Source organism: Netta rufina (assembly GCF_964035555.1).
Source record: "Netta rufina genome assembly, chromosome: 19".
In the NCBI taxonomy this organism is placed as follows: domain Eukaryota; kingdom Metazoa; phylum Chordata; class Aves; order Anseriformes; family Anatidae; genus Netta; species Netta rufina.
The window spans coordinates 4,561,454-4,576,495 of NC_140143.1; the positions used below are offsets into that span (position 1 = coordinate 4,561,454).

At 37.8% G+C, this 15,042-nt stretch overlaps 1 protein-coding gene across 1 annotated transcript in view; it reads right to left on the reverse strand.

Moving 5' to 3' along the window:
• Window positions 1-15,042, reverse strand: part of CA10 (carbonic anhydrase 10) — a gene marked incomplete at both ends in the record, with an annotated part of 200,535 nt that overhangs the window by 119,288 nt on the left and 66,205 nt on the right. The window contains one exon of the mRNA XM_084298305.1: window positions 3,934-4,076. Coding sequence (XP_084154431.1) covers window positions 3,934-4,076 — 143 coding nt within the window. The remainder of the gene's footprint in view (window positions 1-3,933; window positions 4,077-15,042) is intronic.

Below are 15,042 nucleotides of genomic sequence, written 5' to 3' on the forward strand. Positions count from 1 at the left end.
TACTGTTGCTCACTGGATCTTTATTGTGCAAATTGGATCAAAGGTATATTTGGTAAATTGCATTGCAATCCCATTTGCTTCTGAATGGATTGGGAAGAAGTTTCTTCTCAGCCTCAGGTCAGACATACAAACTCACCTGCTGTGTAACAGGCCACAGGCACCTGGTAGGCTGTGGAGTAGGTAGACAGTAATATTCTTTCTTCATACTTTCCTTTTAGACCATTCCTTTTCTTTAGGAACATGAATATATATTTTTTTCCCAAGTGGTCTAAAAAATCGCAGGAATGCCTCAATACAGTTTACTAAAGTGTCTTCCACTACTAATACTGAAATAAACTCTCTGATGAAAGAGGCTAGAAAGGTGAGAACTTAAAAGTGGAATTCTGAGTCCTGATAAATTGAGTAATGGAAATGGTTTGGAACAGTTTTGGTCTGTTGTTGTAGAGATCGAGAACTAAACAGGTCACTGGTTTACAGAAACTAAGCAACATTTTACAACCCCAAAAAATAAAGCCCCAAGAGAAACCAGTGGTAGGGAATGAAAGAGTTTGGAGGAAATACTAAGTGTGTGAGCAAGTTGCCCAGCTGTACATTGCTTGAATTGCTCTACACTGGTCTTGAATTTTGTTCCTGGGCTGAACATCTTCTGTTCCTTCTTAAGTTAATTAAAAAAGTGAAGAACACAAAGTAGAAATGTGGTTTTCAAAATCAGAACTCAAAAACGATTTCTACTTTCATAGAAGAAATCTTTGTTAAAAATGTGAAGTTACTGTTTCAGGAGTAACTGGTATGAAAGCTTCCTTCCCTCTAGCTGCTCTCCTAAGGCATGACTATTCCAGCTCCCTTTTCACAAGCTATGTATAATTTTGTCTCTGTATGCAACTACCTGTCTCATGTGTATTTAAGTTAGCTTATTATAACTTTGATTTGAAACCACATCAACCACCTTTTTTATTTATTCATCATTTTTCTTAGGATCGGTTCCATAAATTTCTTTAGTGTACAGCATAATCACAGTAAAGACTTGTCTACGAAATTCCCTGGCTGCTATACCAATTGGTTCATTGCCCTGAAAACTGAAGTGCTTCAGCCCACATGAAACGCACCTCAGCATTTAACATATAAAACACATTACCCAAAAAGTGAGCATAAATATACTACCTGCCAAATCAACTCAGCACTGAAGCCTTAACTATGAGAAAAGATTTTTTTTTAAGGCATCAAATTGCAATCTTTTCCTTAAAGGAGAATTTTGATTCAGCCATTTTAGAAATATCTCTAAAATAGATTAGCCATAACTAGAACAAATCCTGTTCTCATAACGTGATGGAAAGCTATCTCTGCTTGACAGCAGCAGGATAACATTTGTGAGTACGATAAGAATATCTCATTACTGATATAACATCTCCCAGGCCCTTCATGCTTCTGATATTTTATTAATAATCAGACATTTGCTTCATCCTGAACTGGCATAAAAACCAGTTAAATTCTTAGAACTGCTGAAGACATTAAATAGTCTGAAACTCCTTGCTTTGATTCACTGACAATGTGCATTAATTTTTTTCTTGGCTATTGCATTATGTCATACTGTAGTTTGTAAATAACCTGAAAAATGTCATTCTTTACATAAATAGCAAAATTGATACAGCTCCTTTTTTGTATCAAAATGAAAAATCTCAATGCATTTCTGTGTAAAAAGCAAAATATGCGTATTCCCCTGAAATTTGGACCATAGTTGGGAGCATTACTGTCCTTCAGTAAGTAACAATAATACCATTTTCTCATTTCTCTGAGGAAGTTTGCATCAATTCTGGCCTATGTGCACGTGTACCACCAGAAGTTCAATGGGAAGTACAGAGCAAATTCCCATCTCATGTTGTTTTTTTTTTTTTCCAGAAGAAATCTAATTTGTCAAGACAACAGGAGAAGATAAATCATTTTGGAATAATCTTTTGTTAGAATCTCTGCTAGTTCCAATATTGTAAGTCACTGTGCTTTTTCATTTGCATTGCTTTGTGTTACAGAGACTGAATAGAAGAACTGTCCACATAGAATCAGCAAACAATCTTTAAACTACCATTTTAAACATGCCCACGTAGGGGAAGAAACAAACAAAACAGAAAAATTAAAACTAATGATTGTTTCCAAGTGTACTAACAGGCTCTACTAAGAAAAAGATGTTTCATTTGTAAAATAATTTGAGAATTGAAAAATAGAAACCCTCCAGTTGGATGAACAGAATTGATAAATCTAATTGATTTGAGGATTTCTCTTAAGCTTCCATACTGTGAAAATATTCTTTAGTAAAAAAATAATAAAATCATTAAGGATAATCAAATTAATTTCAAATTAATATTTAACTCGGCATGGTAATTTTGGAACAAAATGTATCTCAGAAATGAAAGTGGCTGATTCTTTCAGTACTAAAATTTGTCTGCACCCCTAATTTTTAGTAAGTATAATTGTTTAGTAAACATAAAAGGGAAGAATGAATTGGTACCTAACCTCAGCAATGCAGAAAATCATTTTAAGAACAATGTATGTAAAATGTCCCTAAATATGCTACTGGTATGAACAGGAGACTACTAAGAGTGAAACATGCTTGGGATCCAAATCTGCTTTCATTGTTTAGATTTCCTAACTTGCCACATTTTTTTTTATGTTATACACTGACATATAGAAGTTTTAATTCTGCTTATTAGCTCTGAGTCAGCAAGCACAAATGCACATACTTGAGTGTTTTTAAAATTCATAGCCATAAATAATTTCTGGTGAATTACTTTGACCTATATGCATGTATTAGCACAACACTGCAATATCTGAGTTGCAAAAACTTGTAGAAACATTACTGAACTTGAGTTTTTTACTACAATAAAAAGCTTGTACAAATTTTATCTTCTACCATAACTTAGATACAGAATAAAAAGATCTGAGGACCTATCAGTAGTGTTCTGGTGTGTACACATACCTCAGACAACAATCTCCACCTGTTTGAACAGCATGTCTAGGTTCCTGAGCCACAGGTAGACACATTAGCTAACCCAAGATGACTGTGGTTGCACACCTCATTTTTTTAAGATAAACTTCCCAAATCTGGTTAGGCAAGATAAGGTTTCTATATACAGCATTTAAAAAGTATTATTGGTCAGAAACAGAGCTTAACAAACTAGTCAGCTATGTCAGTCACTTTTCAACAAGGAATTACCATGCTGATTTTATCTGAAAAATATTATTTTAAGCTGAGAAAGTCTTTGTCAACCTATTGTTGCCATCCGATCCAAGGTCTTTGGACATTTACTTATGATCTATTGAAATAAATGTCATTTTATTTTCTAATTAATGTATGTCCAGATATGTCCAATAAAAAAAATCTTCCTATGAGTCTAAGTGCCAGTACTCTCCAGATAACACAGAAACTAGGTTATTTTTTGAACATGTTTATCTGCTTGTCCCGTCATCGGATATGCATCACATAGTTCCCTTTATTTCTTAATACAAATAAAGTCAGTCATCCCTTCCTAACATGACGTTACTGCAATGTGATCCTGATTTAGATGAATAAAAGAAGGTTCTGGCCATCTTAAACAACACTTTTAGAATAATGGCTTTATAATGCCATTCAGGGTGAACACCAAATTTAATTATAAACACACAGTTTCTAAAAATGAGATGCTTGTCTTCCAGACAGCAGAGTTTCATGTAATAGTTCATATGAAATTATAAATATGGGCTAGAAGACATCTGAAAATATATGGTTGCTATCTCTCCAATGGTGAATGAAACTGAACAATTTGCAAAGGATTATGTTGCTCTTATTCTGCCTCAGATCCAACTGAGATAGAAGTGTAAATGCTTTAGAAATATAAAGTACAGCAAATGTTTGTAAGTCTATTAATGTCTTGTTTTTATACCAGAACATGATAGAACACCTACCTTTCTTCCCCCCGTGTTTATGCGAAGTGGTGTTAAGAAGGGATCAAAAATCATATGGCTGGTTTCAATATTGACAGGTGACTGTCTTTTCCCAACAGAGCAAAGATTCCAAGCTGAGTTCACCAAACCCCAAAAGGAGGGAACTGTAAAACAAAAAAAGTGCAAGTTAAGAAAAGTCTGGAAAAAGTAGAGAAATACATGCAAGGCGAATAGCCAGACAATTAAACTTGCCATACTCTCTGCATGTACACATTGGAAGTGAACACTGGCAAATTCATCTAGCAATTGATATTTAAAACTTCCTACACAAAGACCAAAGCATATTGTTTCATATATTTTTGTATCAGGAAAGAAGGTGTATTTTTTTGCCTTTATGAATGTACCTAGCTATAATCCCAGATTCAATTATAAATAGCTTCTTTGTTGCCAGTCTTATAGAATATTTACTTAGCATAGGTATGTGACTCATTTGTCCTTATGCTAATTTTACATACATACAATGTGTCATTGGACTGAAACCATTCTGTTTTACTCAACTCCTTAAAAGTTTTTATATTTAGTAGAATTCATTAAAAAATACAGCATAATTGTAGGAGAAACATACAGTGTGATCCCAGAGAACAGGCCTGCTCTCTAGACAGGTTCTGTTCATTTCCATTCCATTCACCCAAGTCTTTCTTAAGTCAGAATTATGATCTAAAAAAAATTCTCATTGGAAAAGCCATGCTCCGGTTGTGATAGTTCCTTCCCTGTATGTGCAATGGTTTGGGACATGGAGGAAGCCCTGATTTTTGACAAGCCGAGTTCCTCTAAAAGGTTCTGTGCCCCTGACTGGGAAAGGAAGAAATGTGATCTGATTATCTGTGTACTGCTTCTCATCAGATAACCGCAGGTTGAAGGTTCATATTGTATCTAATCTGCAATTTACAGACAATGTCAGCCTCTCACTGGATGCTGAAAAAATCCTGACTAAATGAGCAATAAGCAACTAATAAAATACACGGAGACAGATTCAAACTTAGGTGTACGCTTTATCCCTCTCTAAAGTACATAAGGCAACTTTGACTTTATCAGAATTATTCTGTGTGGTTTTGTGTAGCAGGTGGGCATTTCAGAGATGCTCATGTTGCTGTTCTTTGTTGGTTTTCCTTTTTTCTTTTTATGTTTTGTTGAAAGTTTTCATAACCTTTGAGCATCCCAGCATTCTTCTAATCAACTGTGTGACAAAGGCTACAAACCCAGGCTGGGGGAAGGAGCCCGTGGCTGAGCCCCTGGGGCAGTAGCACAGGTGTTTTGCCTAGAGGGTGGAGCTGCACACAACCCATCCCTGCTTATAAAAAGCCTTGTGGTTGCTACAGCCTGCTGTTTGGAGGGCTTTGTAGTGTGAATACTTGCTTCTACCTCCAATTTTTAGTTATTCTAGTAAGAACCTGCATAGAGTGTTGCTTGGATTTGACCCAAATAAGTCCATTTGCATTGGACTTAATGCACTGGGAAGGTATCTCTTTGTGGAGAGACAGGAGGAAAATATCTTCTAAGTAGTGTAGCCTCAGGACAGTGGCTGATACTTGTGTTTTTGTGTTATGCCTTATAGAACAGCTCATTTTTTTGCCCTCAAAGTTTAATGTTGACCCAATCGAAGTTTAATTTTAACCTGTAAGTTAGTATATAACTTCATGTCTAACTGTGCTATGAAAGTAAATGATCATTAGGATTTCTCAGGATGTTGCTTGCACAGCAAAGCTCTAGCTTAAGTATCTACACAGAAGCAATGAAAAGTGTTTTGCGGTGGAGTATCAGCCTATTGCTGTAGCTTACAAGCTATTGTTCGTAGATATTACTTCTTTTATAAAATTCCTGAAAACTCCTTTTTCAGTGAAGGCTTTTTTTTTTTTTCTTCTCATCTCTAGTCTGTGCACCTGCACCTCCTCTGTCTGCTCTACCAGTCAATTTCTACTTCCCTAGGAAACTTAGGTAACTTCAGGAGTTTCCAGAGTATACTAAGCAAGAGTGCTAATGCGCTGAGAATGAATAAAATAAATGCAGTACAGTTTAAAGTAAAACAAAGTATATCTCATTATTTGTGTGCCCTTTTTCTTAAGAGAAATACCACAGGATCTCACTATGGATTTCATCAGAGAAAAAATCCCTCTTTATGTAGAGGTCTAAATTAAGTCTCGCTTAATCGAGATGATCAGGTTTACCTTGATAGATCCCACTGTGGTGTTAATTCAAACAAAACATTAATAATGAAACTGTAGAACTGTAGGTTGAAGAGAGAAAACATTTAAAAGGAAATATGTTACTGAGATGGTTTCTAAAAATCTTTTGGGCAGGAATACTGCTGGTATTGTTAAAAGTGCATAGTTCTTTAGCAAGCATTTTAGAAACAAGCCTGATATGGTAAGGGCAATAAAATGGTAAGCAAACTATCCATTATCTTCAAGTTTGTATTACTTAAAGAACTTATGATGTAACTGAGATTGTCCCAGAAGAGCCATGATGGAAAATATCTTTTATGAGTGGATGTTTCATAATGTCCCTTCTGTTCCTGACAGGGCAACTCTGTGTTCTGTGCACTGCTGGTCATGCTGGCCCACTGCTGGGAAGTCAAGGAGGTGGAGGTCTGACTTGATGCTGCACAGGAAAGGTTAGTCTTGTCACCTAAACACATAACTTTGTGCTGTTATCTTTGATGTCTTTCTAAATGCCTGGGTAGCTTATGCTTGAGCATCTCTTCAAGATGTGCTTGGTGCTATCTCTATTATATACGGCTGGATGGAAAGTACAGCAATGGTAAACTTTCCTCTGTGATCAGAAGATAACAGAAGATAAACATGTTCGCTTATGCTTCAACCGAAGGTTAATTAGGGAAGACTGACCTGAGGCTGCACACCTAAGTTAACTAGTGGATGGGGATATCATGCAATATTAACGTCCAATTATATTTAATTAAAGTAATTAGTATTGCTGCTTAGATGCTCAAAGTAATAGAAAAGTATTCAGAACCACGATGGAAAATCCCAGCAGTATTCATGTAGAAAACCAAGGCTTAAATTAAATATAAGTACCGAATTAACTGATTAGCCTAAAGAAATTAGTAGCTGAATTTAGGAAAACACAGCAAAATATTCGTTATTCTATTATTCCAGGTTAACTATCAGGGAACGTTCTACTAGAGAGTAGGTCCTTAATGAAACACCTCCTTCATCACGATTACCTGCATTGTATTTCCATAAATATCTGGTCTTGTGTGAGTGGGAATACACTGCATCTTTGTGTGTGGACCTCTGAAGCATTTTTGACAGCAGCCCAGCTCCTGTGCTGTCCAGCAGCTGCTCTTATAAGTTAGTTCGCATGCAGCCCACACAGTAGTTTACAATCTCATTTAACAAGGTTCTCCAGCTACTGGTCGTTCTGCCAAAAGTTTTGGTATATTGATCATGTCATCTCTGCCTTTGTCTATAAATTCTCCTGAACTTCCACTGCTTGAGCTCATTTCTCACGAACATGTTACACAGATATGAGGTGACAAGTTTTTGCCTGACCAGTGTCATGCCTTCAGCCTTCTCATAACAGAAAGAAAATTGGATAAATTCAGTCTATTTACTTTGTGTGTTTGTGCACTACGGACAACGGGTTTTGTGTGTGTTATGTGGGGAGGAGGTGAGAGGATCACATTTTATTATACCTATGCAAAAATTGCTGACATACTTATTCATAGCCTGGATCTTATTGCAGCTGCTAGTTTTTTCAATTTACTGGGAACAAGTTATATTGAGATATATGAAGATGCTCTAGTATCAGCGTGACACGATAGAATGAGGGATTCTGATGGCTTTCACCAAACCTATGCATAACAACAGTGAAATAATAGCAGCTAGAACAATAAAGTAAGGATTGAATGCAATTCTCCTAGTGATCACTACTGTGGATTTGCTTGAATAAATGCATCTCAAGAGGAAAAGCAAAGTAATGAATGCCAAGTGTCCGATAAGGATGCCCTTCTGTAGGTACAGTGAACTCGCAGATAAGTGTGAACTGTCTGTACTGTGCGTTGGACATGTAGCAGTATGCACCCGTGTTACACAATCACAGAATGGCTGAGGTTTGAAGGGACCTCTGGAGGTCATCTGGGCCCTGCTCAGGAAGGGCTGCGCAGTACCAGGTGCACAGCACCATCTCCAGATGGCTTCTGAGTATCTGTAAGGACGTGGAGGAGGCAGTAGTAACAAATCTCCATGCTGTGAGAGGAGAGGCACAGATTTTCCTAGTATGGGATCAGAGGTGCATGCTGTGTACTACATCTGAAATATTACTTGATCTTCGAAAAAGATTCTAGATTGATAGGTCTAGGTCATGAAAGGGTTGGGGACAGCTAAGTACTGTCTCCCAGTTTTTCTCTGGCATTGGAGGGCTTATTTATGAAGAAGCTTGGGTTCTGCCCTGTTCTCTTTCTGCACCTTGCTCTTAGCAAAGCCACAACAAGTCTAACTAGAACCTCTCTGAGGTGCTTTCTGAAGAGTCCTTGTGAGGCACTGGCTGAAAGAGATTTGGTCTAGCTCAGAGGAGAAGAGGTGCATCCAGAGTGGGGGACAACTTGGCACTTCTTGCACACCTGGCTCTGGGGGGCAGAGTGCTCCTGGGGCTCATACTGTAGTAAGGCTGCTCCGGGTTGTCAGTTTGCTGCATGGAAATCCCAGATGTTTTTCATTCTGAAATGACTCTGTGACTCTCTGTGTGACTGCAAAGTTTTAATATCCAGGAAATATCCCAGTGTTTCTCACTATAGCTTCTGAGTTTAGAGTAGAACACAGGAGCTGTTCCAAAATGTTCCTTGTTGCCTCATGTAAGTAGATGAGATGGAATTGCAGCAGAACAAATAGAGGATGTCTGGGAGGAAAGTGTGATAATAGATAATACTATATTGAATTTAATATTTTCATATATAAATTTAAAACCCTTATATAGTGGATTTTTGTGTAGCACCTTTAGGAAAAGGAACTAAATGGTAAAGTGGACACTGGTACTGCTGGAGGGTAAGCCAAACTGGGTGTTGTGTGTTTATTCAGAGCCTCTGTTTAAATAGGGTCAAGGAAAACTCAGTAAGCGTCAACAAAAATGAAGAAAGCAGCGAAAGTAAGAGCATCCTTCAAAAAACGGTGTTCAAATAAGAAAAATGGAAAAGATGATAACTCTGACATGTTAAATATAAAACTAAAATAAGACAAGTCAAGAGAAGATATTGAAGAACAATTTGCTAAAGTCATAAAAACCACTAACAACTTGTCTCAAGTGTATGAGAGGCAAGGATCCTGTCAGAGTCTGTAGGACCAGCTGATTGTTGTAAAAGAAGCACATGAAAGATAATGTAGCAGCAAAGCTATATCAATTCCTCTCCTTATTGCTTACAAAGGTGCCAAGGGAGGTTCCCAGATGGGAGCTTGTTTATGGGGAATGAATCTGAGAAACTGTCTCAAACTTGAGCATCAGAAAATTACTTTCAGTATAAACTGACAAAATAAAAAAAATCACTGAGGTCAGTCAGAACTCCTGGATGAATACCATGGTGACTTGAATTGCCAAAATCATCACTTAAAATCTGTGCTGTTTCAGAGGATAAAAAGTAGCAAATAAGATCATATTTTTGAAGAGACTTAAGGAGTATTCGACTTGCAGGTCTCCAGACCTAAAAGCAAACAGGCACGTGGTATTAATTTCCACCTTTTCCCTCCCCACAGAGAACAGGACTGAAGAATTGAGCTATTCGTTCCAGAGAAACCCTAAATAGCAACTTGCTGGAAGCAAAAGGAAATATTGTTTAATAGTTGCTTATTTTTCCCAAGGCTTCTGCTACTGATCACAGTCCATTATAGGAGATGAGATCTAGACAAGACAGGGAAGTTATCTGTGCTACAATAAGACTATAACTTTCTCCTTGAAATTTTCTCAGCTTTCAAGAGCACAGATTTTGTGAATTTAAGTTACTCTAGAGTCCACAAGTTTAAATAAAAGGAGTCAACTTATTCATGCAGCAGTTCTTGTTTATATATTTAAGCTTTAACATCAGCCTTGGCAATAGCATGAAACACAATCAGATTGTATTTGTGCAGCAATTATTCTTGCCCTGTGTAATTACTGGTCCCTCAGATAAAATCTCAAGCTACTTTATTGAAGCTGGGAATTGAAACCACAGAGAGAATCAGCTATCTATGTACATCAATAAAGCAGTCCATTAATTATTTCCACCTACTCAACTTGAAGAAAATTACCATACTAATGCCTCTGGATAACCACATGACCTGCTTTGCTTCTACATAAAAGCCAAATGTAAAGTCATAAAGGCTTTGAGAGATAAATCGGGGACACTAAAGAAATGACAGAGTATAGAATGGCATTCATGTAAGTAATTGGTCACAGAAATCTCCAGACCGCAGTAATATCAGACAGTATCATAATGGCTTCAAACTTGAGAACTGAAAGTATTCCGATTTCTTTTTAACAAGCAAAAAGTTGATAGCTGAAATGGATCACTGAGAATAAGACAGCACTGCCATTATCGAAAAGAAATAAATTTCTTCACTGCTAGATCTTGAAACATATCAAAAAGTATGAATCATGAAGAACTCAGCAGCAGCATACTAGTCATTCCATACTGGGCTGTTCAAATGTCATCTTCCCTTTGTATGGAGGATTCTCAATGACAGGAAAAGTTCAATAGCTCCACTGGCTAAATGAGGGGAAAAAACTAGAAGGGGTATACAAGGGGTTAAGATTCTAGAAATATACTTTTTAAAAGTGTATCTTTAATACAGACACTCTGCAATACTTTTCTCAATTTACCTTTTAAATTATAGCTGCTCATTTCTGCCTAATTAAGCATTTTCTTCCAATAAAGCTATTACCTGGAAAAAAGTATTTAGTAATCACAATTAGTGACCTCTAACCTTGCAAAGCTTTTGCTTATTTTCATGTACACATTTGGGATACCAGTGTAGATAACACCACAACTTCCTTCATCCCACTGATAAGAACAAACTAACTCACATTTGTAAACCATGTTAATGATAAGGTAGAGAGCAGTTATACAACAGTATGTAATTAGATCCTGTGTGTCACAATGTGGACAGTTAACACGTACCCTAAAACTGTACAGTCACACACTACTTTAGCCTTTCCCAAAATACAGGTCAGCTATTTAAAAGGTACTTATAGATGCCTTTCCCATTCTCTCATCTTTTGCATTATTAATATGGCAGTGGTGTGTCTACAGGCAGAGGTATGTCCAGCAGCTTCAGTGAGCATCTTCTAGGGTCTTTGTTACTACTGTTTTGAAAATATAACGTTCTTTCTCTCATTCAGAAAGGAGATACAGGCTTGGGAAAAACTATTTATCTCTGTAACATTAGTGAAGATCACACTGCTCAAAGATTTAGAATAACTATGGCAAGAAATGAAACTGATGAAAACAGGTTCAAGGACAGTTTGCTTCAAAGGTTAAAGAAACCGAGCTGTTTAGTGGGGATGGCATAGATTGAATGTTAGTCTTGGATAAAAGAAATCCTTCTTTGTAGAAGAGCTAAAAAGTAAAAGATGGGGGTGGGGGAGGAGGGAGGGAAGCACCACCCTCTCCCCCTTTTCTCAAAGAACACAAGATACTGAGAGTCCATGTGGCATGGATCCCTGCTTGCCTGCCATTCAGTTAAAACGTTCGTCTCCCTTATATCTGCCCATGGTACCCCGGTGCCTGGGATGCCTGTATGAGTAACTAGCTGCATCAATTACTCGCCACTAGCTGGCAGCTTCTCATCGAGCCCAGTCAGTCTCTCAGTGATCAGTCACTGCCATGGTTCAACACGTTCCCCTTGAAGCAGGCAAAGAGCAAGTTGGCAATCACAACTGAGTAAGTTTGCCTGATGTACCTTGTAACTTGTGGGGTGGAAAAGAGGAAGAGTTTGTCCTGGATTTATAGGTAGACTGAAAGGGCAAAAGAAAAGCAAAAGAGTTGTGGTGGTCATTCTGTCCTTTAAACTGAAATGTAAGATACCCAGGTTTTGAGCTTTGCGTATTTCTAAACGCTACTTTTCCTCTTCATGTTTCATCTTTCATTTTTCTGTTTGTGTTGTTTTTCAATTTGTAAATCTGGGAACTTTGTTGCTGCTAAAATGAGCGACTGATCTGAGGCAGGGTAAGAGCACTAAGGTTTTAGAGAAGATCCAGAAGAAAAGTGAAGAAAGCTTCAAATAGATGAAATTGGGACACAGTAGAAAACTGTTCAGATAAAGTAATTTAAAACATTTTTAAAGGAAAGGGAGAGACTGCTTATTCAGCAAATAATTTAAGTCCTAGAGATTCAGCTTTATTTTAAAGTCTTCAGGATATTATTGATCCTTTTGCTGAAAAATATAAATGAAAGAAGGAACATAAATATGAGTTCTTGTAATGTTTTATTCTTCCACAAGTGTTCTTTCTGGAGTAGTGGATGCTGCAGTGCTTCACAGCAGACTTACTAATACTCTGCTCAGGTAGTAAGTCAGAAGCTAATAATTTCTTGACAAACTGAATATGTCTGTGTCTGTTTAGTGCTTCACTTGTTCATTAGCCTGGACATAACAAGCATCATGTTCAGAAACTGCAGGGCATTACGGGATTCAGTTTGGAGAAGCCTGGCACTGAAACTTAAGGGCAGTATGTAAGGAACATCAGTAAGGGTTAAGTGGTCCTGATCTCTAAAACATTTGTGGGTGACAGCGGCCTCTCGAGAATTTCTTGTAGCTGTGTACAACAGGACTCTTACAGCTAATGACAGCACGTAATGCAGAAATGTCCTGGCTCTGCTGACTTGCCAAGACAAGCGAGGAGCAAGCACAGAGCTCACCGCTGAGTGCTGCAGTTCTCATCTGTAATGACAGTTCAAGACAGTAACAGTGATGTTCTATGCTCTCATATTTTCTAGAGTAATCAGATTTCTCTGACCCCATTCCACAATGCTATGGCCCTGCCAGGGGATGTTGTGTCCACAGTGAGTTTACCAAAGCTCTAACTTTGACTGTTCTTGGAAGGGCCAGAAGTCTTTAGGACAGCTGACTAAATGCACTTACGGCCTGAAAATATTGTCAGGGAAATACTCATCTATTAGAATTCCAACACAGTGCTGCCAAGCCACAACTCTAAACAGAGCCATTACTACAAAATGTTTTGGGATGGAAAGAAACCTTGGCCTCTCCTTAGCTGCTACATCAGACCGCTCAGCTAACTGCTGTCCAGGAATTGATCTTCCAAGAGATCTACTCATTTTCCTAACTGCAGTCACAGTCTGAATCTAGTCACTGGTTTCTTGATTTGTACATGCAGCACATAGCACACAGCCTCTGCAGATATGCTTCTGCTGCTGCATACAGAAGCTAGTTTGAGTTACCTAGGAAAACCTGCATGTGTAGGAAGAATTTCACTCTTATACTGAGTGATTCAGCTCAAATACTCGTGGCTATTTTTGCTGTGCTGCATGCGCAACCAGAAGAAGCAAAAAAGGTTTAGTGGTCCCTCTGATTTAGGGTGAACTTGGTTGCACAGGAGCCCCAATAACTAAGCATCTTCTAGAGGACGGTCTCACTAGCTGCCATTTCCCCTTTCTCCAGAATAAGTGTTTGTATCCTACTGATCTCTACGTTTGACAAACTCTTTATGTAGGAATTACTGTCTGAGATGTAAGTTGATAGCTGAGTGCAAGGGTATTCTTCTGGTTGATGCCACATTATCTGATTTCTGTATTCTGTATGTGCACCAAGGGACAAATACACTGCATAGGAAATGTAACGGTTTTCTACCCAACAGATCCCTGCATCATCAATCAGCTGAATGTCAAGTGGTAACTAGTATAATAAGTGTAAGGCTGGCCATTATTGGCTTAATTTTCAGAAATGCTGAAATACATTCTCAGAATTCTCTTAAATCAGGGAAAATACGGGACAGTGTGGAAGGTCACTTTCTTGAAAAAAAACAGGCCATTTACATAATCTGAAAATTTTATGTGTGCTGTATTGTCCAGAAAAAATCTGTACAAACAAATATAGAGAAAGTGCTTAAAAAGGAAAGGAACTGCATTGGTACAAATCTATCTGCAAGCCCCCAAACAAATGGAGAAGAATGAAATTAGCCATTTGTTGACAATGAATAAAACGTACTAAAAGCTGAAGTGGCTTCTCATGTCACACACTTCCTCTTCTGCCTCTGTTAGAGTTACTCAGGTGGGTTAGTCCCTGGTCCTGTTGGCTTCTGTAGCAAATGCCAAGAAAATGCTACTTGTTTACTCATGGTGTTGCACACCTATCATTCAACCAAGTTTCCTTAAGGAACTTGCTCTTACTGGGAGCTGTTCTACTTACTATTGGATTAATTGCCATATGTATTGCTCAAATATACTGCACCTTGTTAATGACAAGGTCGTATTTCAAACCTTTTGGTCCACTAATGCATTCAGTTTTGAATTGTGCTGTGAATCTGAGCTCCCAAACAACCTTGCTGATCTTGCTGAGGCTGCTTTTGAAGAGAGATGCAGTGCATGAAACTGCTGAGTTCTGCTGTCAGTGAGAAAACATTTTGAAAATGTATTGGTTTTCACAAGGCTATGAAGGTTCTTAAATACTCACCTAAATGTGTATTTAATGACACCACTAAGTGTTTTCTTATTTACTTTGAAGTTTCTGTATTTGCGGTTAAATACAGAAGAATGTTCTGCAGTGCTCCCATCAGACAGGCAACTGGGAAGAGACTCAAGCTGGTTTTGTCTGCAACCCCCCCTTAATAAAAATAATCTAGAAGGGAAAAGGGGAAGGGAACCAAGCAATTAATACTCGGCCATTGCTTGAAATTTTTGAATCAACACTGGAAGAAGGTAAATATATATATTTGGATATGTTATGGTTATTTGGTGCTAAGAAATCTAAGTATGTAACACCAGGGCATACATGATTTTCTTAATGCTTTTTTTTTTTTGTTTTAAATGAAAAGGCCTTTTCAAATGCTACAGTGAATTCTTAAATCAGAAGATGAGAGTTCAATGCCGAAGTATTGTCGTAATTTCATCTAAAAATAGCCACCAGAGGGCAG